At 40.2% G+C, this 25,154-nt stretch overlaps 1 protein-coding gene across 3 annotated transcripts in view; it reads left to right on the plus strand.

Moving 5' to 3' along the window:
- The window catches only part of GNAS (GNAS complex locus), a 226,803-nt gene extending 215,810 nt beyond the window's left edge, over window positions 1-10,993 (plus strand). For 2 of the 3 annotated variants that reach the window (XM_063146684.1, XM_063146693.1), the window contains exons 6-12: window positions 61-115; window positions 1,317-1,390; window positions 2,312-2,370; window positions 4,661-4,781; window positions 5,074-5,204; window positions 6,613-6,680; window positions 7,612-10,993. In XM_063146684.1, coding sequence (XP_063002754.1) covers window positions 61-115; window positions 1,317-1,390; window positions 2,312-2,370; window positions 4,661-4,781; window positions 5,074-5,204; window positions 6,613-6,680; window positions 7,612-7,758 — 655 coding nt within the window. In that variant the 3' untranslated portion in view covers window positions 7,759-10,993. Of the gene's footprint in view, window positions 1-60; window positions 116-1,316; window positions 1,391-2,311; window positions 2,371-4,660; window positions 4,782-5,073; window positions 5,205-6,609; window positions 6,681-7,611 lie in introns of all 3 variants that reach the window. The other variant, XM_063146702.1, reaches the window with a different exon arrangement.
- Window positions 10,994-25,154: the final 14,161 nt, after the last annotated feature.

Raw genomic sequence — 25,154 nt, forward strand, 5'->3', positions numbered from 1 at the left:
TGAATTTTTGTTAGTTATTGTGTGAATTTACCAGTTAAGACATTTTTTTTCTCCTTTTAGTTTTCTAGACAAGATTGACATAGTCAAGCAAAATGAATACACCCCATCTGACCAGGTAAGTAAAATGACTTTAAGAAAATAAGTTTACATTTCCTGAGAATATTTGCTATCTTATTGCAGGTTTCACTTTCTTTTGCCACTGTACTGCTTGCTTCGTGTAATTGTATATTGGGTCGCTGTGTGGTTTTAACTAATATGTAACCTATTATAGAAATTGTTGTATATGTATGCGCGTGTCTCTTCTCCATGTCTGTTTTCTTCCTTTGTTCTCATTCATATTGCTCAAACACAATACTCAGCATGGAATCTAATAAGCTAACACTTAAGCCAGACAAGATGGAAGTTCTGTTGGTGGGTGGAGCCGGGTCACTGTAGTCATTCATGCCCCAGTTACCTCCATGCTAGACTACTGTATCACACGCTCTATGTGAGGTTGCTCTTGAAAAATGTTTGGAAAGTGCAGCTCTTCAACAAAGTGCTCTGAACATATCATCCCCAATTTGTTTGATCTATACTGGTTGTCAGTATGTTTCTGGGTCCAATTCAAAGTGCTGGCTTTAGCCTTTAAAGCCATAAGCAGCTTGAGACCTGGGTGTCTTAAAGACTATACCTTCTTCCATATGTTTCTCACTATTCATCATCTAAGCCCCTGCTCCAATTCGGCAGTTTTCTGAGACTTGGTGGGTGGCAAGAAGGAGTAAGGCTTTTTCCGTTGTAGCACCCACACTATGGAATGTCCTCCTGGTTGAGATTCACCAAGCCTGACACTATATGAAATTAGATCCTTCGCCAAAATATTCTTGTTTAGGAAGGTCTTAACTGAAAGAAAAATCTCCTTGTTTCCTTGGTCTAAGCATTCCTTTTGGTTTTATGGACTCTATGAGTTGCTGTTTTTTATTGATTTGTTCTGTGTGTGTTTTGTTTTTATGATGCTAGTATCTTTTGATGGTTAGTTTATTTTATGGAATTGATTTTATTGTATGTTTCTTTTTACTATTGTAAACCAAGTTTGTTTCTTTCTTTGGGTGTGGGGAGGGAGGAAATGAGGAATATAAGTTTTTTTAAAAAAAATCACTGACGACTTCCTTACACCCACAACCTAAACTTTGATTGGTAGTGCTGCTTACTTACTTCCCCCACTAACAGCACAGTATCCAACCCATTCCTAAGTATCTTGTTCTTTTCAAGACAACCATGTTTGTTTGGTGGAGAGAGGAACCTCCTGAATAACTGGCCTTTTTTATTATTTATTTAAGGATCTTCTTAGATGCAGAGTTCTGACATCAGGAATATTTGAAACCAAGTTTCAGGTGGACAAAGTAAACTTCCAGTAAGTTATCACTAAAAGTGGTGGACTTGAGGTTAAACTCAACAAAGGATCAATTTGTACAGCTGTATTTCTCATGTGATTATTACAACTGATCACATGAGGATACAGTAATACTTTTATCATCTATTTTACTTTGAATAGAGGCATCTAGGTTGGAATTAGGTTTTTTGTGGACTCTGACCTTTTTGAATTATCAATTTTATAAAATCTTTTTTTTTTAGTTTTATTTTGCAACAACCTCAAAATAATACATATTTTTATACTGTTCCAACTTGTAAAATTGATTATTGGGTGAGCACCTTCAAATAGCAGCTACAAAGGCCTCTGTAATAGTTGCCAGAGCCTACACAACTCCTCCCAATTCTATTAACATTTTTGTAGTCCCTGGTTATGGGGGAGGGGGAGGGTCTAAACTTATTTCACAGGATGTCTTAAATATTAGCACTGGTTCCCTGGCTCAAACACAATTAAAGGAAGGGAAGCTCTAGTGCAGGGTTGCCCCAACTTTTGGGGGTCAGTGGGCACATTTGGAATTTTGAGGATGTGTTGTGGGTGCTCTCACAAAATGCCGCCATTCATAAAACGGCTGCCATGGTGGACATGTCAGGTCACAAAACAGTCATTCCCAGTAGGAAAATTGGTGTGGCTGAAAGAAAAGTAATTTACCTAAAAACCTAATACAGGGGCAAAGGTGTGCTCTGAGCTCCAAAACAGAAAACTACTCTTTTGAACCCAAATCAACATGGCACTGGAGAGTGGCATTATGTTTTGCAGCTTACCAGCCTCCCACTTTGTTTTTAAGGGGGGGGGGGAAATAAAAAAAGTATCTCAAGAAATAAAATTAAAAAATCACTGGTGCCCATGAGCACCATATTAGAACATCAGCTCTAGTGAGACACTCACTTTTATTTTTATTTTTAGTATGTTTGATGTTGGTGGGCAAAGAGATGAACGCCGAAAATGGATCCAGTGTTTTAACGGTAAGAGTGAAAATGCATTAAACTAGTAGCATAGTGAACGTTATATATCATCAAAGCATAAGATACAAATGAATAATATTATTAAATAACTAATAATAATATTAGTTATATAACTAATATTAATAACTAATAATAATATTAGTTATTTTATAATAGTATTATTAGTATTGGAACATGGCATCAGTGAGGCTGTTTCCATACTAGCACCCTTCCATTGCAATCCTTAGAATTTTGTTTCCTGGTCCATTATTCCTTGTCTCCAGCATGTTTTGTAAGTGCTTCCTTCTCATACGATTAGTGGACTCTTTTTTTTTTGCATTTTGGGGACAGGCCTAGGTTGTTGTGTATTTGTAATAAATCCTGCCATATGTTAACTATGCTAATTGGACATTGTTAACAGTAGGATGTGCAAAAATCTAAACACAGGAGCAAGGGATCCCATTGCTGTGGAATGTGCAAGGTAGAGAGATTATTGTTTACTCTTTCATAAAAAATCATGAGTAAGTGGATATATACACTATCATATATCATAATCAAGAAGAGCTGTGACAGTGACTACAGAGAATAGCTCTGAAATGTTTGTCCAAGCAACCATTGCTAGCACTAAGGAACATTGCACTTTGGTTAATACCTACTTTGGCTACTACTGACATGAGCGCTAAAAAAGAAATAAAAGATAAGTACAGTTCACGGGGCATACTATTGGGGAAAATACTAGTGGTATTTCCTGGAACACTAGTAACTGTTCTTGAATTTCTTTAATGAAAATATGGGAAGGAAAGAAGGTTATGGTACAAGTTCTTTGGTGTACACCTTGAGTATCTGGTCGAAGTCAGCAATTGACTATATATAAGCATAGCAAAGGGGCACTATAGAACTATTTTTATTCTAATGTTTCCCCCACTTTCAGTTGGTCAAACTCTTGCTCATCTTTGATAACTGAAGGACTATGGTTGCAATTACATTTAAGTTTTTACGTGTACCAATATCCAAGTGGCTACTGTGCCGTGTTTCTTCCCTTCTACTTCTTCCTCTTCTGATTGCTTCAGTCATGCTCTGCTTCATCTCTTCTATTCATTGATGTCAAAGGCTTGGGAAGCATTATGAGAGTCTGGAGCAGCACAACCATATAAACTCATAGAATGTTGGATCCTATGAGTCTGTGGCTCAGTTCAGACAACACATTAGTCAATGCAGTATGAAAACTCCACTCAAGGGTTGAGTTTTTAGGGGATACTCACCACACAACATGGTCTAACTCCACCGTTGTGTGACTGTGGTCTACCGTGGAGTTGAGTAAAACTCAACGTGACATTTGAGTGACAGTTCCTCTGCCCTCTCTCCTCCCCCGGTCCTCCCAATGGTATGCCATCAGCCATTGCTGTGACAAAACAATCCTGGCAGCTCATCTAGAGTGGCACTCCCAATTTTTTTAAAAAAAAAAATTAGAGTGGCACTCCCTCCTTTCGGCGCTCTTGCCAGAGAACTCTGTAGCCAGGGGGAGAAGTCAACTCAACACAACAGAAAACTCCACAGAGCACGCAACACAACCATTGTAAAAGAACTCTCTTCTGTACAGCATTAATGTTCTGCATGGAGTGTTTTCCCAAAAGAACCTCCACCGTTGCTTGGAGTTTTCCCGCCAGACAACACATTTCTCAATGGTGGAGTTCACGGTTGGAGTTCTAAAACTACCATTGAGAAACATGTTGTCTGAACTGAGCCAGTATCTCCCCAGAAAGTGGCAATGTCGTACATAAGGTATAGTATGAAATGAGAAGGAAGAGAGTATATATCATCATCTCTTTACCCCTTTCTTCATAATTTCTTTTCCATTGCCCTCTACAAGAAATATTTCTTTGAAGAGTATTTGACAGGAAGATTCATGTCATTTTTTTGCTATTAATGTATTGCTGTACAAAAAGACCCCACATCTGCCCTTAATAGTAACTTTGCTTTCTCTCTCCCCTCCACTGCAAGCGCATTAGAACTTCATTTAACTACCTTATTTTCTTCCTTTCCTCAAATCTTTCTTGTCCTCCAGCTCTGTACACATATGCTCTTCTGATCCTGACTCTTTGTATCCTTGTATAACTTTTTGCCATCAACATTTTTGCTTTCCGCATATGTATAGAAGATCTTACTTTTTTTTCCTTCTCTCCTCTTCTCATTTCCCCCCATGTACTCCTGTTTCTGACCTCCTTAGAAAGCAGAGGGTAACAAGACCACAGAGAATGTTCTTGAAGATTTTTGGAGGGTTCTTGATTTTTACTTCATTTTTGTTTTTTAGATGTGACTGCTATCATCTTTGTGGTGGCCAGCAGTAGCTACAATATGGTTATACGGGAAGACAATCAGACCAACCGGCTTCAAGAAGCGTTAAACCTTTTCAAGAGTATCTGGAACAACAGGTCCATTCCTTCAATTTTGACCAATCATGTCCTTAATAATATTACATTAAATTGATTTGTGACAGTAAAAATATTATATAGAATACTGAAACAGTGTTAATGTAAAATAGAAGAGAATATACATTATATACATTTAGTGAAATAAATATTAAACTAATGAAATATTAGAGGCAAGAAGGAAGGAAGAATTTGCTAGACAACACATGAATGCTTTCTCTGGGATATATTGCTTCATGTCCCTTTATACAATCTATTTTGCCACATTTTAACAGTATATTGGCTTCTATTGTAGGTGGCTACGGACCATTTCAGTAATTCTTTTCCTGAACAAACAGGATTTACTAGCAGAAAAAGTTTTGGCAGGGAAATCTAAAATTGAAGACTACTTTCCAGAATTTGCTCGCTACACCACACCAGAGGATGGTAAGAAAGTTGACACTCAACACACCTCCATTTTTAAAAAACAATATTATTCAATTACTGTAAGGGTGGGAATGGGGGGAAGGAAGTGTTATATTAGGGTTTCTTTTTTCCTGTAAGGCTGATGCGGTAGATAACAATGTGGTCAGTAATTTCATCATATATATATATATATATATATATATATATATATTATATAAGATTGTAAGATTTCTCACCTCCTTTTTGATGATTATTAAATGTCATTCTATTTCTTCATTGCAACTCCCTTTCGCCTCCAACCAGAGCGGTTGCAGTTCAAATCAGGTGAATGTTTTATCAGGTTAAAATAGTTCCACTGATACCTTAGATTAAAAATTCATAAAATTATATATTTTTCAAGGAGGGGCAAAATGTGGCCCTTCAGATTTGTTGGACTCCAACTCCCATCAATCCAGGCCAGCATGACCAGTGGCAATGGATGATGGGAGTTGTAGTCATTTAAAGATGACTGATCTTTATAACTGTAGATGACTGTAGTCATTTAAAGACCCCTGATCATCCTGGCAACCAGGATGATCAGGGGTCTGGAAACAAAGCCCTATGAAGAGAGACTGAAAGAACTGGACATGTTTAGCCTGGAGAAGAGAAGACATGATAGCACTCTTCAAATACTTAAAAGGTTGTCACACAGAGGAGGGCCAGGATCTCTACTCGATCCTCCCAGAGTGCAGGACACGGAATAACGGGCTCAAGTTAAAGGAAGCCAGATTCCAGCTGGACATCAGGAAAAACTTCCTGACTGTTAGAGCAGTACGACAATGGAACCAGTTACCTAGGGAGGTTGTATGCTCTCCCACACTAGAGGCATTCAAGAGGCAGCTGGACAAGCATCTGTCAGGGATGCTTTAGGGTGGATTCCTGCATTGAGCAGGGGGTTGGACTCGATGGCCTTGTAGGCCCCTTCCAACTCTGCTATTCTATGATTCTATGAAAGGGCAAAGAGTTACCTACCATTGTGATAGTGCATAAATTATAAGGGCTTGGATCCAAAGTTGTCCCTATAGCAGAACGCCTCTTCTACACAGAGTAAGGCTGTTTCAGATCTTGCAGAAGAGCATTACATGAGAAAAGTGACCCCAGATCCAAAGAAGTCCTTATTTCTACGCAGGCACTTGCCCAGACAATTGCACCAGCTTTTTTCAAGAACTTTGTATGGCCCACTAGAGTTTTTTTATTATTATTATTATTATTTATTGCATTTTTATTGACATGTTACAGCCTATATCGTCCTTATTCCCCATGTTTCTCCTGTAACATTAATGGAATAGCGCTAAGATATTTTCTCCTTTCGCTTCTTTGGATCCAAGCCAAGATATTTAATTGAATTTCCATTTTAAGATAATCTTCTGTTGTTTTTTTAATTGAGCAGCAACACCGGAACCTGGTGAGGATCCTAGAGTTACAAGGGCCAAGTATTTTATTAGAGATGAATTTCTTGTAAGTATGCTTACTTCAGTAATTCTAAGTTATCCAAACTACACCTTGCTTCTGTGCCTTTATAATCAACTCATTTCAGTATTAAGAGATGTTTTAACATTTTTTATTTGAGAAGAGACTCAGTAACTGCCAGGGCCAACCAGTCTTCACAAGCAACCCAAATATTGCTTGGACAGTGGTATTTTTATCAAGCAACTATGAAAGAACAGGCAGTCCATAAATTATGCCCCAATAACTTCTGTGACATTGCAAGAAATATTGGTGCCCACTTATTGAACTGTGTTCTTGGAATGGCAAAAAGTCTTGGCTTGCCCTGCTATTATCTGTCACTGGTGTAATCCCATCTCAGTTAATAAGGAGTTATTTGTGGGCACTGAACTGCCATCCTAAGAATATTGGCTTTTGTTTCTTCTTATTTATTTATTTATTTGTAAAAATCATTGATACTGACACAGAAGATTATTTGGATGTGGAAAAATGTATTTTATCTACCTTGATATTGCTATTCTGCTAACTAGGTTTAATGGCAATCATTACATATTTTCTAATGAATATCTCAATCTGGCTTTCATTGTTGTCGATGTTGTTAAATACCAAACATAATAAAACAAGCAAAACATCAGTATGGACCACAGTCACAAACAATTGATGGATAAAAACCCATCATTTGGCTCCAAGTGCCTGGAAGTAGAGGAATAACTTGACCTGGCACCAAAAAGATGACAGTGTTGGTGCCAGGGAGGCCTCACTAATTTTTGGATAGGTTTTGCTTGTTCCAAAGCAGTTCTGTTTTGATCTGTATTTGGCCTTGGAAATCAAATTCTTAGAACTTGGAGGGGGGATGAAATGGAGAGAATAGGAGATAAGGGAGGCAGCTCTTATTCCACAACCCTATCATGTTTTTGACACATGCTATGTATTACTCCTGCAGAGAATCAGCACAGCAAGTGGAGATGGAAGGCACTACTGCTATCCTCACTTCACGTGCGCCGTGGATACAGAAAACATTCGGAGGGTTTTCAATGACTGTCGGGACATTATTCAGCGGATGCACCTTCGCCAGTATGAGTTGTTGTGATGGAGAGCACTTTTTTCTCTGTTTTGGACTCCTTATTCCTTATTAAAAAGAAAAAAAAAACCTGGCCCACATAGGGTGGAAGAGAACTATTGCAATCTCCCTCTGATTTGCATCCCTCAACCTTTTCTCCTTGCTGGACAAATAGCAGCACTTCTAAGCTTGCTTGCTTCACCCCCTTGGAACAGTTTGAGATGGCCCACAAATTGTAGAAGGCCACTTCTGCGAGCAGGGGGAGGGTTTCTCTTAACACTGTCATTAACAACAACAACAACAACAACAAATTAATAACGCCGTGAAGGTGGAGCACCTGAGAGGATTTGGGATTAAAGTTAAATATTAAAAAGCAAACAAAACAAAAATGGGAGAGAGAGAGAGAACTTTAGGTAATTATAGCACTGCTGTGGGCATAATCATATATCCCATGATTTCAACTTTGTATCCATTCACTGCATCAGACTAAAGAAGGTGCCAAGTCACAGACCAAGTTGAAAGGACAGGCGCTTGAGTTTGGTTTTCTGCCTCTGAATGTGACTTTGAGTGGAAATACTGACAATTCTACAGCAAACCTAGACAGTACAAACCAACTGCTACCATGGCGGTCTTAAGGTGATCGGGAACGTTGCAAAATGAACTGCACCTATGGCCTGTGATTGCAGAAAGAGTTAACCACACACTGTTTTCAGTTTGTCCACTGATGATCCTGTCTGCTATTAAAAATCATTATCTGGACAGTAGTCCTCACAATCTTCCCTTCTTTCTCTCTTCTTCCCCTCCTCCTCCTATCTGCCCCCCCACCCCCATATGCCTCTTTCTTCCCAATTTTTATTTTACTGCTGGATTATTATTCTTGTACAGACTGTAAAATGTATTATTTTGTACAACTTTATTGAAAAAAAAATAACTTGTAGAAGATCTTTGTGCCTTGATTATGGCTGTACCTGTGCAATGAGCTAAGATGTAAGTATGTTTGATTGCGCTGTACAGCTTTGTCAACCCTATCAGCAGCGTTTGCTCAAGGTAGGGAAAATTTATCTGTAGTTTAGGGTTTTTTTTTCTGGTTTATAAAAGAAGGAGGAAAAATACTGTTTAGTATATTAAAAAAAAAAAGAAGTACAAATCGTGCAAACTTAACCACTTTAAAAGTGAGGTCTACAACAAGTGACCAGATGTTGCAGCATCATGCTTTTTAATTTTTAGCTTTAACTCATTTAAATCTCTATCCAAATGCAAAACATGGCTTGTTTCTACATAAACCAAATTTTGCTACAAATTATAAATGTTAGTCTTTGTCATTCATAGTCTTTTTTTTTTCTTTTGGGTGCAAAAAGACAAAAACAGATCAAAAAAAGCAAATATACAGGCATTGCACCGGCCTCATGGCCGTCTTTATGCTGGGTCAGATACCTTTCTACCTTACACTATTTCTATATGGGCATAAGACTCCCTTAATGACAAGATGTACCTTGCCCCTGGATTTGGCCACTGAATTTCAGTTTCAAGTGACATTTTATTTCTCTTTTAATAAAGAGATACCTTAAAACGTTGTTTTATATTAAGTATATAAGTAGCTTAAAGTGAAGATGTGTGGATTTTTTCTTAAACTTGAATAATTTATGCAAATTATATGCTTAGAACAACGTGGTACAGTAAAAAAAGAGAGCAAAAATCACTGTAGCAATAAGAGAGCATGTAATTTTAGTAACTACTACACTGCTTTATATTTTATACAGGTGTTTTATGTCTTTGTGAACATATTACTTTTTCATGTGTCTAAACTACATGTACAAATGTGTACAAAGTCTAAAATTACAGCTATAATAACACATCTAGAACAGTGTTATCCTATATTAATCAAGCCACCCCTTTGCTCCATCCAGAAAAATGGGGTGGAGGGGAGAGGGAATTGGATCTTAATACAGTGATTATTATTTTAATTGGCATTTACACACTAGCTTCTTCTTTTTTTTCACTGGACGTCATATTAGTTTCTCTGTTAGGAAAACGCCCTGTTTTAGAAACTGCTGTGTCCAAGAATTTCTACAGGTGCCAGAGGCATTTTTCACTTTAAAGAACTACATGTATTAAGGATCATGACAAGGGCAGAGAATTTTGGGATTAGAGCTCTAAGTGAGAAAATTACTTTCCCTGTCTACTTTGACACATTTATAACACGTGGACTAAGTGGTGGTTATGCATCTCTCCCTGCTAGAATAGAAACAATTGCATTGTCTTTTGCAAAACACACTTCTCGATGCTGTCACTGCATGTACTAACGAGTGAACAGCACATGTTGTGGAGGCTTCTTTTCCCCGTCTCTCCTGCTGCAGTGCCCAAGGTCAACGAGAGCCAAGCCATGTCTGATTTTTAAAACCAGCTTGCCTCATCAGATGTGGGAGCTGCAGCAGTGTTAAACAACTGAGGAAGCCCTGACTATGTATGCAGTTCCCTCATGCTGCTATAAATAGCTCCTTTGGATTGCAGCCTGGGTCTGCAGTTAAGCCAGTTTTAAAACGTCCATTTTAAAATGTTTTCAGAGGAACAGCCTTGTGAACATTTGGAAGTAGTGGCAAAGCCTGACCCAGAAATGCATCTTTGCCAGTATAAGATTTTAACTAGTGCCTACTGTTGGGATTTCAGAGGAAAAGGCACAACACACACAGTATAATACTTAAACCTTACTTTTTGTTACGAAAGCCAAAACCTTTTAAAAGTTTAGTGCCAAACCTATTTTATTATCTCTTAAGGCCTTTGTGGGGTGGGGAAGATGATAAAAGAACCAAATAAATAATCAGAAAATGAACTATTTACAAGGAATGTAATATGTGATCTGAGAAAAACAAAGCATTGCCTCTTACATAGCAAGGGCACCTTCCTTTGGTGAAGAGAATAAAGCATATGTAACAAAGCGTGTGTGTGTGTGTGTGCATACATGTACACACACACCATTAAAATACACTTCCTATAAAGCTTTATATGAATGGAAATGTTTGATAATGTTTTTAAAGGTGGGTATGAGAATGCAGTGTTCTGAAACGAGCTTGGGCTGCACATGTATTGAGAGAGAGTGAGAGAGAGAGAATGTTTTGTCTTAGTATTGCCTTTGTTAGTCTGTCTCTAAGTTCGTGCAATTTGGTGGCCTGGTAATCACAAGTCTTATTTTTAACAATTTTTCTCTTTATTTTGTTTTTATTTTTAATACAAAAAAACCCATAAAGCTTCAATACTTGCTATTTAATTCTGTGTTTTCTTCTGTCTCTAATTTAGTTGCCTTAATTTTGCTGTTATTTGAACCATTCCAATCTAAGACCCATCTTTTCCTTGGACTTTGTTTGTCACAATTGAGAAACCTGCACCTGCCATTTGTTTAAGGAACTTCTGACTTTAATAGCCAGGTGGTTTTTCTTATCTACTAAGTATTCATCACAGTACTGATATGTACGCCACCCACAAATGAAAACATTACCACTTCTATCCATAAAACTCACTCAGAATTTTAGGACCACATTTGTATCATCACTATTGATCAGAATGTGCCACTATTACCAGTATGATGCCACTATGAAAACCCCAAGCTATAATTTTGGCATTACGCAGTGATATTTGGTCATCCACTTTTAAAGTATTTCCAGAGAGGATACTTCGATTGTTCAAAGTTACCCAATTCTCAAGAGTTTTTTAATTTGTTGAATGAAGATCATGTTTTTTCAAATGTGTACAAGTCAAAACCATTTGAATTTCAAACAATTCCTGCCAAGCAGTCTCCCGCAATCTAGTCTGACTATTTGAGGTATTTTGTACAAATAATAAATTCTAGTGCTGAAGTTTTCAAAACTCACCTCTATACTATGGAAGTGGCATTTTGACCCAAACGTTTTGTTTAGTAAAAAGGGGTTTAGGACATAGAGTATTTCCTGGAATAGATGGTACTGTTTTATTTCTTACCTCTTTATTATTCTAATAGGAATAGGTTGGGAATGAACAAGACTTTTAATTCAAAGCATACTTATCATACAAACCATAAATACTAGCATGGCTAAAAAGCAGCACCATCAAGTAATGCCCTATATCTCTCTCCTGCCCCCACTCATATCTCAGTAGATTAAATATAGCATTACAACGTGAGCCTTTTGAATCACGGTTTTCCAGGAATATAGTAGAAATCTGCAATATACATTACTTAAAGCAGACTTCCTCAACCTGGTTTCCTCCAGATGTGTTGGACTGCAACTTCCATCATCCCCATGCAGCATGGGAGTTGTCTGACACATCTGGAGGACACCAGGTTGGGGGAAGGCTGGCTTGGAGTGACATTTTGTGTCCCTATCCAACCCCATCATGACAAACATATTAGGCCCAAATCATGCATCACCTTGGCAGGGCTGAAGCTGCATAATCCAATCTTACATGGCTGCAGGAACCTATGAAAAATACAGGTACCTGCTTTTATATGCTGTCCGAGTGGCATAGATCAGGAAAAAGTGGCTCCTGCACTGTAAAGGTAAAACCATTATCAAGCCTTGTGGCTTCTTTATGAGGCTCAGCAACGATGGTGTATAAAGGACTCCCACCCCCGTAACTACACCTGTGTGTCCCACATGTTTCCTATTTTCATACTCCCAGAGAAGGTCACACTAAAGCAGCTTTTATATTGATCGGGTCTTAGATATCAGGAAATCACTTGATATTTTGAAAGGTTATACACATTTCATACAAAGCCCTTGATTGTTTACAATATACTAGAATACTCAGTTGATCAAATTAAAGAGTACATTAAAGTGAGACTATATTAAAAAACTTAAACTGCAATCACAGCAACACTACAAAAAAAAACCCTAGAAATACTCATTTAACAGCACAGCTACAGATTGAGGGCAGAAGCGGAAACATTAGCTTAAAATATATTTTAAAATACTCTTGTTAGTCTTCCTATTTTTCTTATACATTTTACCTTACCTTAAAACTGATTGCATCCACAGTGGATCCAGAGTTGCTTTGCTGTATTACACCAACCTATATGGGGTCGCGGCAATTGTTGGCCAAAACATCTGAAGGGCCCCAAGTTGCCCACCTCCCTTATATACAAAAAGAACATGTTATATTTCCTACAAGTCTGGAGAGATGGATTGAGAAGGGCAGATTTTGAGAAGACACTGATTCCGTAGGGAGGGGGTTGTAGCAGAAAAATACCATGGATGTGACTGCCTGTGCCTCTTTAGGTGGGCTGTTTTCTCCTTGCCACCTCAACTATGCATTGTATGATTTGGTTGCAACGTATGTGCAGAGTCTTCCCTCAAGCACTATGTCATTTACTGCACAGTACAGACCAGTAGCAGAGATAAAAGCAGATAAAAATAAAGAATGGAAAGGATTCCGATCATTCAGTTAAAAGCCGAAAACACACCAGTGTTGAAGCTTCACAAACCTACCTAGAGAAGAAATCTGCAGATAAGGCAGTTGCTGAAAATCCCCTCTCTTTTGTCACCACTAAGTGACATAGAGCATAAGAACATAAGAGCCATGCTGGATCAGACCAAGGGTCCATCTAGTCCAGCACTCTGTTCACACAGTGGCCGTCCAGCTGTTGGCCAAGGTCCAACAAAGCAGCAGCTGGTGCACACAGGCTTACTGCCTGGGATTCTAGAGATAGCACATAGCCATCAGGGCTAGTAGCTATTGATAACCTTCTCCAGGAATTTATCCAACCCTCTTTGGTGGCTATCGCTACATATTGGTGAAGATCTGTTTGAACCTTGGTATTATTATTTTTTTTACATGGGGGTTATTCATCCGCCCAATCAGATTGCTTGATTTGCGGCCTGCCAAGCAGACAGAAGAACAGCTATTAGGAATAAATATGGAGTAAAGACATTTTGGATAGGGCTTTAGACTGAGATCCAAAAAAGGGATGTGTCTGTGTTATCGCATGTCCATGCAGGTCCATTTTGAATCTTTGCTTTGAATTCTCAACTGTAAATATTTGTACTGATCTGTCTACCAAGATTACTGGTATAAGGGCAAACATCAGCAACAGTTTGGTGCAGCAAACTTAAATGTGTACAAAAAGCACAGTTGTTAAATGAAACTAACCGGTTACAATCTTTATTCAAATACTAGCTGATATACTTGGCATTGCCTGGGTCCCTGAATAATGCGTATTTGATAAATAACAAATATCTCTGCAACTTATTCATCTCTTAAGTTGGTAGATTTTTATTTTGGCAAGGAGCGTAGGGAGGCAGCTCTGTGTAGCTTCAATGGCTGAACACTCAGTCTTTGAGAAATAGATTCTTATTATACAAAGTGTTTTTTCATAATGGCTGCCAAAGGCTGGTAAGTCTGGCTTCCCACCTATGGCATGCTGGGAGTTCTGCCCAAGGCACGCTGGAAGTTGTAGGCATAAACCTCGTTTTTTAAAAATTAAATTCATTAAACATACTTAAAACCGAAAAATTCATGGTTTTAGATTTTTCTAGTACATTGTACAACCACACCTATCAGCATGCCAAATTTCAAATTTCTAACTCATCTGGAAGTGGATAAACATTTCTGGACATACAAACCCACACACATACTTTCAGCTTTTTAGGTAGAAATTTTTATCAATTTTGTAACAAAATAGATAAAACCTGAAAATGGTGTAAAAAAATAATAATCAGCAAACTAAAGCAGAAATATCCAGAGCAAATCCAGACAAGATGTTGAAAAATGAAATAAAATAGCACTGTTGAGATTTTTAAAAAACCCAAATTTGCCCCACTCAAAATATGAAGGTCTTCACCATGAGATGATGAAAGGAATGAGGGGATCAAACAAGTCTGGGGAAGAGAGTGCCAGAGCCTGAGTTCAACAACAGAAACAGTTTTGTCCCGTATGCCCACCTCCCATCTCCAATGATGGGAACACAGAGCGAAGCCTCAGCCAATGAGCAGGATGAGTTGTTTGGTCCATGTTGGAAGAGGCCATCATTTAGAGTAGTCTCCCTAACCTGGTATCCTCCAGAAGTGTTGGACTGTTTCCCACAATTCTGACTGAGAATTATGGCATTGCAGTCCAACACGTCTGAAGGGGATCAGATTGGAGAATGTTGACTTACAAGTGTTTTTTTTTAAAAAAAATCTCCAACGTTTTGGCTCAGCAACAACTTGGAAAACAGTTGAAGATGGTAAATTCTTGGAGTTGTGTGTTCTATACAGCAAGTCCCCAAGAATATTTATGGCAACTCATTTTGTATCAATTGATACAATTGAACACTCGTCAAAGAAGATCCATGTTGTGTATGTTACAGTAATGTAATTTGGGTGTTACTGTGGCATGTGTGCTTTGCCAGATCAGGCATCACCAGGAAAGGGCACTATTGGCTTCAGATGCAGAAAGATGTGCTAATTAACAGGCGCAAGTATAAAAAACCAAATGTAAATGTCCTTCCTTAGTTCACTAGGGTATTTATTGCATCAGACAGAGGCCATAAACATCTTTAAGTTGATCTATCTTTTGGTGCCTAGTGCCACAATGCTTATTTGGTTTTAAGAAGTGAGGGTCTGGTTTTAAATGAAAATTGTCTTTATTCAAGGAATTTAAAATAAGAACAATAAAATAATCCAGAACCATAAATATACTAATATATTAAAATTTAATTGGAAATCACCTGAACAGATAGCTCTGTTCAGTTAAAATTAATCACAGCTGTTATAAAATACCATTAAATAATTCTCTAAAAATTAATATTGTTCTCAAGCTAGTTTCTTCCAGGTTTTACTGAGGGATGCATTCCACAATGGAAAGGAGCCACTGCAGAGGAGTTCCTGCAACTTCCATTACTATGGAAAATTCCTCTGGCTTGGTTGACTTTATTGTTCATATTAGCCCACTAACAAAATCTATTTTGATTGAATTAAGAAAAACCCACAATACTAGTATTTTCCAATTCTTGATGCTAGCTGGAAATTATTCTAAACGAGTCCAAGTTGAGGTACATTGAAAGGAGTTAGTGGCTGGTAAATCTTTGGGAAGTCACATCCTGTTTCTTGAATACATCAGCTTGGGTTCTTGAAGGTTTTTAAGCACCCTAAAACTCCCACCCGTTTAAAAACAAATTTTCCTGAGTGGAAAACAAATTTTAGTCAAGTACCATCTACTGTAGCTGTTGAATGCATGAGAAAAAGCCGACCTGGCCTTCCTAACTGGAGACCCTCCAAACGTGCTTGTGCACGCATGCACACCAGCTCTGGCCTGTCAGTTGATTAATATAGGAACAAAAGAAGAGCCACACTGGATCAGACCAAGTGTCCATCTCATACAGCATTCTGTTCTCACAAGTGGCCAAGAAGTTGCATGTGGGAAACCCACAAACAAAACAACCCTTCTGCTTGTGTTCTCCAGCAACTGGTCTACACAGGCATACCACCTCTAATATTGGAGGTGACCAGTAGCTTTTCATAGCCCTATCCTCTTCTTGGGAAAAACTTAGGGGCTAATGTTGCTGGGGTATTTTTTTGTTTTGTTTTTTGCAAATGATCCATCCAGCCATACTATTTTCCTGTTAGCCAGGTTTCTGGTTTCAGAGCCTGGCTGGAGGAGGGACAATTGAAAGGGGAGATTGGATGGGTGGGTGGAGAAAAGATTTAAGTACCTTCTGCTCACCAGTTTTCTATATGTATCTCCTCCTCCCCCCCCCCCCCGCACGCACGCACGCACGCATGCACGCACACACACACTTGCCTTCTGAAGAAAATACAGGTTTGGGAACCCTGGCAGTTTCCTCTTAATTTGTACTTCCGTCCTTAAATTCTACAACAACGATTTTCATATATAGTTTAGTTAAAACCTGTTCTTCTTGAGAATTCCAAAGGGGAATTGTGTGCGCTCCCTGTTCCCGTTCTCCCATTCCCCCACCCCTTCTGCCAACTATTGGTTAATTTTCAAGAAGCAAGCAAAAAAAGAAAACCTGGTAATTTAAATTAACCCAATACTTTATAAGCTTGTATCGTATTTTTTCTCTTCTAAATCGAACAGTCCTTACTTTTGCCTGCCCAAACTAGCAGGCTACACTGCTTGGCATTTTGATTCTGTGTACTTTCGTTCTTCCAGTGTATTATTTGTGAGTAGGGTGGTCTTATTTACCACGTCTTCTGTACTTACTAATCCTTCTCTGATAATCCTTTGCTCTCTGTTTTACCTTCTGTTGTGGCTCTAACACATTGCACATTATATGTTCAGAAATTTTGCATAATAATGTAAAAGATCACGGTGATGATCCAAAGTAGGGCTGTGCATGGTCCCACCAATTCGCCTCGGAGCCCAGTTCGGAGCCCCCGAAACAGCCCTGATTCGACTCGGGGTGTTTCGGGGGTTGCTCGCCTTGCCTCAGTGCTGAAGCCGAGGTGAGATTCAGGGTCCCCGAGGTGACTCAGCCTTGCAAGTCCCTGGTACTGGCTGCGGAGCTGGCACCCAGGAAAGCCAGTAGCAAGGCCAGCCATGAGTCCATTGGACTTAACTCTCTCCCTGCTCAACTGCCACCATCGCCATCCGCCACCATCGCCGCCTGCCGCCATCGCTGCCTGCCGCCATTGCCCGCCACAACCAAGGAACATGGCGCTCCTGAGAACCGGGCCGCAATTTCCAGATATCACGGGAGCTCTGATTAGTACCTCTATGGCCACAAACTATGGTGGCCATAGAGGTACTAATCAGAGCCTCCGTGATATCTTAATATCGCGGCCTAGTTCTTAGGAGTGCCGTGTTCCTTGGTCGCGATGGACAATGCAGTGGCGGCAACAATGAGGCAGGCAGCGATGGCAGCAGGAGCAATGTGGCAGTGGCGATGGCGGCACGTGAACCGGGAGAGTGGGGAGAGGGGAGGACCCAGTGCCGCTCCAAAGTGACCCGAGGCACCCCAGAGCTTCGGTGCCGATTGGCTTTGGCTTCAGGGTGCTTTGGGCTGACACGGAACTGACTCGGAACCAAGTTGAGGCAGGCCGAATCAGCCCGCCTCGGTTTCGGGGATTCGGCCTGAGGCGGTGCACAGCCCTAATCCAAAGTATAATGAAACTAGTTTTGCAAGCTCAAGAGGGCAAACATCGCATGCACAACCCTTGCTGCATAGCAAATCGTTTGCAAAAGCAGTTCTCAATATGGCATAGGGATCAGGTGCTCCCAAAAAATAAATAATACACAGGAGTAGAGCAAGCCTTTTGCATGAGCCTAAGCAGGTTTGCGATTGTTGGCTTTTGGGTGTGCATAGGTTATCAACTATGCAAGTAAGAGCTTTGCTCTATCTAGCACAGTAGTATGTACACTGACTGTCAATGGTTTTCCAGGGTTTTAGAGAATGATCTTTTCTGGCCCTACCCAGAGAAGCTAGGGATTGACCTGGGGCCTTTTGCATGCAAAGCAGGTGCTCTATCACGGAACGAAAGAATCCAGTATTACATAAATACAGGGGTTGGTTTTTATTGCACATCTTCCTTGTACTATAGGACTTTTCAGAACCTCTTCAAACTGTGCTTTCATAACTTGCTTATTATCTGCATATCTTGGCAATTCACATCCTTTTCCAAATTTAAAAAAAACCCACCAACTCTTGGTCAATACAGATCCTTATGTCACCCTTTTAAATGTGAAATAATGAGATGTACAAAATAAGCTATTGCCAAAGCTCAGTATGTAAACTGAGTTCAATAATTGGCTTTTAAAGTATCACATTAGATTTGAAACCTATAGAGAGAGTATGTGAAAGTCTTTAGTTGCTGACTTCCATTTCCTACAGGTAGTGCTTTCAGACAGGGGGAAATTGCATTTCCTTACCATTGCTCTGCTTCCTTCTTCCTTTTCGCATTTGAAACAAGCTGGATTTTGTGGGAAGAGAGCAGCTCATATAGTTGAATTGGAACAACACCCTCTAGTGGGTGTTTTACAGTGCAACTTTCAGAAGAATCGGGTTTTCCTAGGTTTATTTTTAAACGGAATAACCAGGAAAAGGAGTGGGAGATGCACAGGAGGCTCAGGAGGTTGTGAAAATGACCCGCAAATTTCTGTGAGTGGCCAGTCACGAGTGTGCTATAAATCGCTCGTTTAAAGAAGCCCTACAAATTATCATAAGACATAGCTTGCCCACAGGAATTCTGTTTCTTTATGCCATGGGTAGGCAAATTGATATGTTGTTTACTGCAACTCCTATCATCCCTCACCAGTGGCAATGATGACTAGGGCTGATGGGAATTGCAATTCAACAATCCATAAGTTGCCCAGCTTTACTTTAGTACAAGGTAACAAATGCAGTGCAGTGATCCACCAATGCACTAGCTGTGGTGCTTTGGTCAACATTTAAGTTCCATGCTTTTGAAAATACCATTTTGATTGTAAAATAAATACATCTGGGGAGGGGGGGGGACAAAAAGTTCACAGGTAATATCTTTAATAGGACTAACGAAAATTCTGCAAAAGATTGTGCAAGCTTTTGAATTCTCCAGAACTCTTCTTGTGGCCATTTTGAAATTAAGCGTATACTGCAGACCTCATGGCCACAAGATCTAGCCAAATTTTTGAACTTCTCTGTTTCTTTCCCCATCCCCTTACACCAAATAGCCTGAGCTTGAAAACATGCACTATCTTTTGTGGCGTTTGGTTGCTGCTAATAAAGACACCTCCTGACTGCGGATTTTGGATTCCCCTCCACCACTTTAGATATTTAACTCATGGGCCAGCACTGCTATCTGTGTGTGTTTTTTGGATCATGTTTGGTTTCTTTTCCCAACTGTGCTTTCTGAGTTGTGTGGATGGGATTAACCTAACAAAAAGATTATTGGAACATTGTGAAGGTTTCATAATGTTATGAAATTAAATCTGTTGTATTTATCTACATAACACAGCTGGGATTGTTCCACTATCAGACATTATTAACTCAAATGTGATCTGTAACTTTCATTGTAACAGGAGAACCTCCATCTTTTCTGCATCTGCCTGCATCTGATTATACATATGTGGTTGCTCTCAAACTGTTCCAGAGCATCCTAGGCTTTTGTGAAAGATTATCAAGGGTTCTTCAACCAGATCAGATGATTCTTTAGGTTTAAAAACAGCTTGCTCACTCCTCTTGACCTTCCCAGCTGCTAAGACGTGTACAGTCCATGCTTAGCTCATACCAAGTCAAAAATTGATGTGACATTATATGCCACACATCTCCAATAGCCATAAACCCTATCTGTTTTAATATTCTAGGAACCTAATGCCATCCATCTGGAGAGAGGATCTAGACAAGAAGACTACAAAACTGACCAAGGTGGAAAATCTGGTGAAAGTAGAAAACACCAACGTTTAGTACAGGTCAACAAATAGGCCTGGTGATATAAAGCAAGATCCAGAAAGCCAAACTCACCTTCTTTAATTGGAAGTTGCATCCTTTTTAAGATGCTTGTGATCGGGAGGAAACACACACACACACACACACACACATTTATGAAACAAAGCATTGAGGTTTTTTAAAAACTATTTGCCAAATATACAAAATGGAATCCCCCATATAACATAAACAATCCGAACTAAAGTATTCATCTTGAGTGTATTTATCTTACCCCACAAACTCAACTTTAAAGAATGCCCATCTATCTAAATCCTATGAGATCACATTTAATCAACATAGGGAACAATCCTATGGCCCCTAGACAGCATTGAGTTGTGGGGAGGGGGGACATAGGATATTTTGGACACATGGATTTGAGATTGGAGATAGCACTATAAATTAGATCCAGGAATCCATGCTCCAACCTCCCTTCCCTTCTCAGGTGGCACAGAAAGAACCACTCCAGCTGCTTCTCTGAGATCAGGAATGCAACCTCAAGAGATAAAGGGGGCATTTCAGTGAGGGACAGGGGAGTGGACAGGAGAGGCCAGAATAGCTAGATGGGCAAAAAAGGCCCATCTTGTGAAAATGCAGGGTGGGAGGATCGAGGTCACCTTCACCACTCTTCCTACTCTGCATTGGATGACTATGAACCTCCAAATGCAGAGGGTTATGCATAGCCCAATAGAATTGTGCCCTTACTCAAATTAAGCTTGATCATTTGAGATTTCTCTTGTAATAAATATTCCCAAATAATAATATTAAAGCAATCTTAACCTATTAAAGAGTAACAGTTCATTCCCTTCTGTAAATATTAATAAACAGTTTAATTTTTGTTCATTTTGAAAGGTTGTCTTTAGTGGCAGTGGCAGTCCCGTGACTATTGCCATAGGAACGAGGTTACTGAGTTTCTTTAATGAGTAGAGGATTTATTATGATTTTATAGTTGAGGTAACATTTCCTAATGGTGAAGTCTAATGTGGTGTTCACATGCAAGCAATGTAGCAGTATATATCACAAATTAAGGTAGGCTTGTGGTGTTTCTTTCAAAGTACCATCTCTGCCTAAATAAACATCCAGTTATAAATCCTAATCAGTGTCTGGTATTTAATGGGTGGCAGATGATCATCTTCAGATTCTTTCTTTGGGAGCCCCTGCCAAAGGAAGTGAGGCAGGTAGCTACCATGAAGAGGGCCTTTTCTGCTGTGGCACCCCATTTGTAGAAAGAGCTTCCCAGAGAGGTTCACCTGGTGCCTACATTGTGCTCTCTCCGGTGCCTGGTGAAGACCCTTTTATTTCCCGAGGCATTTCAGTATTTTAGCTCTGTTGTTTTAAAATCTCTTATTGTATTTTAAATCTCTGGATTGCCGCTAGGTTTTATTTTAGTTTGTACTTTTATACTGGTTTTAAACTTTTACATTTTATATTGTGTTTTATGTATTGTTGTGAACCGCTCAGGGAGCTCCAGCTATTGGGCTGTGTAGAAATGTAATAAATTTATTTATTGATTACATTTACAATATATACCTCCCCATAGCCGAAGCTCTCTGGGCTGTTTACAAAAGTTTAAAAAAGTGAACATTAAAAACAAATATGCAAAAATTTAAAACCATCAAAAGCATAAAAACTGCTTCCTTTAATTCCGTATCTCCCCTGCTGTGAAATCAAAGATCATAAGAACTCTGCCTATGCTCAGGAGTGCTGATGTACTATTATGTCACAACGCATGGGGAAATGTTTAATATGAGACTGCGTGGATCACAACCTGGTGCCCTTGTGTTGGACTACAATTCCCAGCATCCCCCTGGGGGATGCTGGGAATTGTAGTCCAACACTTCTGAAGGGCACCGGGTTGGGGAAGGCTGACTTCATCTTCTAGGCGGTTATTCCTTTCTCCCAACGGCTTTCCCGCTTTCCCTGTTGCCCTGTCAACCGACAGCCGCCCTCAGGCGTCCAAGCTTAGCCCAAAGACATAGGTAAGTAAAGACTTTCGTCACACACTGTCTCAACTTCCGGTTTTCTATTAGAAATCACTGCGCACCACGCGTCTTTCTAGGAGCTGGCTTAGCGCCGTCGCTTCTACACAGGTCTCTCTATGGTGATACCCCGTATCTATGATCAGAAGCCGTTAGAGTCAGTCCGCTGAGGAGTTAGGAGTGAACTTCCTTTGATCGGCTTCTCTCATCCTCCCGCCATTACCCACAAGCCTCTGCAGGGCCGTCTCGTCACCACAGAGGGATATTGGTAGAGGGAACCATAGTTTTGCCTGGATAGGTGGTTCCTGGTTCGCATTATCAAATGTCCCCCAAGGTGGAAGTGAGAGCTGACTATAGAAATGACAGAGAAATCCAAGATTTTTACAGCCCACCCACCCAAAAATCACAAAAAATAGCAAAAAAGAGGAATGAATGCTCTTTCTAATTCGGGTCTTATTTCGGGTATAATATGTATTATTTAGTTTTTCAGCATTTTTGTGTACACACATATACATGTTAGCCCTTCCAATGCAAATGCAGTCCATTGTCCCCATAATGTAAGGGGCTGTGGCTGGGAGAACATAAGAAAAGTCATGCTGGATCAGAACAAGTGCCCATCTAGTCCAGCACTCTGTTCACAAATTGGCCAACCAGCTGTTGACCAGGAGCCCACAAACAGGTTACTGGCGCAACAGCACTCTTCCACCTATGTTCCCCAGCAACTGGTGTACACAGGCTTACTGCCTTGGATACTGGAGGTAGCACATCGCCATCAGGACTAGTAGCCATTGATAGCCTTCTCCTCCAGAAATTTATCAACCCCCCTTTTAAAGCCATCCAAATTGGTGGCCACCACAATATCTTATGGTAGTGAAGTCTAGGGTGACCATATGAAAAGGAGGACAGGGCTCCTGTATCTAACAGTTGCATAGAAAAGGGAATTTCTGCAGGTGTCATTTGTATATGTGGAGAACCTGGTGAAATTTCCTCTTCATCACAACAGTTTAAGCTGCAGGAGCTATACTAGAGTTACCAGATTTAAAAGAGGGCAGGGCACCTGCAGCTTTAACTATTGTGATGAAGAGGAAATTTCACCAGGTGTCCCATATATACAAACAACACCTGCTGAAATTTCCTTTTCTATGCAACTGTTAAAGATACAGGAGCCCTGTCCTCCTTTTCATATGGTCACCCTAAGTGAACGCCATAGTTTTTTAACTATGCGCTGTGTGAAGAAGTCCTTCCTTTTACCTGTCCTGAATCTCCCACCAAACAGTTATATGGGATGACCCCAGGTTCTAGTATGATGGGAGAGGGAGAAAAATGCCTCCCTATCCACATTTTCCACACCATGAATAATTTTGTACACCTCTATCAGGTCTCCCCTTAGCCTCCTTTTTTCCAAGCTAAACAATCCCTGCTGTTGTAACCTTCCCTCATAGGGGAGATTTATTTATTTTATTTATTATTGCATTTATATCCCGCCTTTTTTCCTCCAAGGAACACAAGGCGGTGTACATAATCCTCCTCTCCATTTTGTCCTCACAACAACAACCCTGTGAGGTGGGTTGGGCTGAGAGGATGTGTCTGGCCCAAAGTCACCCAGTGGGTTTTCTTGGCCAAGTGGGGACTAGAACCCTGATCTCCAGACTCCCAGTCTGACACTTTAGCCACTATACTACACTGGCTGTACACATGCATTTTGGTTGCTTACTGAAGCCCTGCAGTGTAGTTTGTCCTGAATATTTCAGATTGGGGGACAAGCTGAGAGACTGAGTGGTCTCAAATAACCCTGCAATAAAGTCTAGTTGTATTATATCCCTATTGCCACAGGCACAATTAAAACCATAAAAATACAGTAAGTATACAATAAATTTTAAACATTAAAAGCTAAGAGTGCAATATAAAATCAGATAAATTACAGTCCAGGGAAAGTCTGTGTGAAGAGGTATGTTTTTAGGAGAAGTTTACATTTTACGCCTCCGGAACCACGAGGGAGGGTTTTGCAGAAGGTGGGTACCGCTACAGAGAAGGCCCGCCGTTGGGGGTCAAACTCGGAGAGTAGTGTATAACATACCTGCAATTACGACACTATTGTTATAATCCATTGCAAATTGGGGTGCATTGTGATAACAGAGTCCGACCTGTAGCAATGGGGGATGGGCTGCTTTCCCTATTATTATTTTTTAAAAATTAACAAGCAAACAATTAAAAAACAGGTTACAATTTTGTCTTCAAAAGGCCTGAGAACTGGATGAACTGCCCCCTAACTTCCCCCCACCCCAAACTTTTGAGCTGTTTACGGGCTAGAGGGCGTATCTTAAGAAAACTCTGTGTACCTGGTAGTAAAAGTTAGTTCTGAAAGTCAGAGTTGGGGCTGGAGCTGGCTTGGATTCCCCCTTCAGCCAAATCCACCTGACCTACCCAGTCCACCCCAGTTCAAAACACCCCTAAAATCTCCTGAATTTGCCCCCTCAAGACCTCCTCCCACATTGTGTGGCATGCAAAGGGCAAGAACATAAGAAGACCCATGTTCCATCAGCCCAAGGGTCCATCTAGTCCTGCATTCTGTTCACACCGTGGCCAACTAGCTCCCAGGGGGAAACCCACAAGCAGTGCCACAACACCCTCCTCCCCATGTTCCCCAGCAACTGATGTATGTAAGCACACTGCCTCTTCTACTGGAGGTAGCACATTGCCATCAGGGACTAGTAGCCACCAATGCATGTTTAGACAGAAATAAATCCTACAATTCTCAGCATCCCCCAGGCAACCTGACTGACTGGGGGATGCTGGGAGTTGTAGGATTTATATTTGGCTAAAGATGCCTAGGATTGCGCACTAAAATATTCCGAATAACCGAAATGTTCACATGATTTAGGAAGAGCAGGGGCGCCTGTCTTTGCTGCTATCTCCTGGGGTTTAGTTTTTTTGGGGTTGGTGAATGGTACCTCCTACCCAGTGACAGACACAATCTCCGATTTCTCCATTGAGGTCTATGGGCAGCTTTCACTTAGCCCCGCGAAGAAAGTGACAACGCCTGTAGTGCTACCAACGGGCCATATTGAAACGGGAAGTGTCAG

This window comes from Elgaria multicarinata, chromosome 1 (assembly GCF_023053635.1).
Source record: "Elgaria multicarinata webbii isolate HBS135686 ecotype San Diego chromosome 1, rElgMul1.1.pri, whole genome shotgun sequence".
NCBI classification, from domain to species: domain Eukaryota; kingdom Metazoa; phylum Chordata; class Lepidosauria; order Squamata; family Anguidae; genus Elgaria; species Elgaria multicarinata.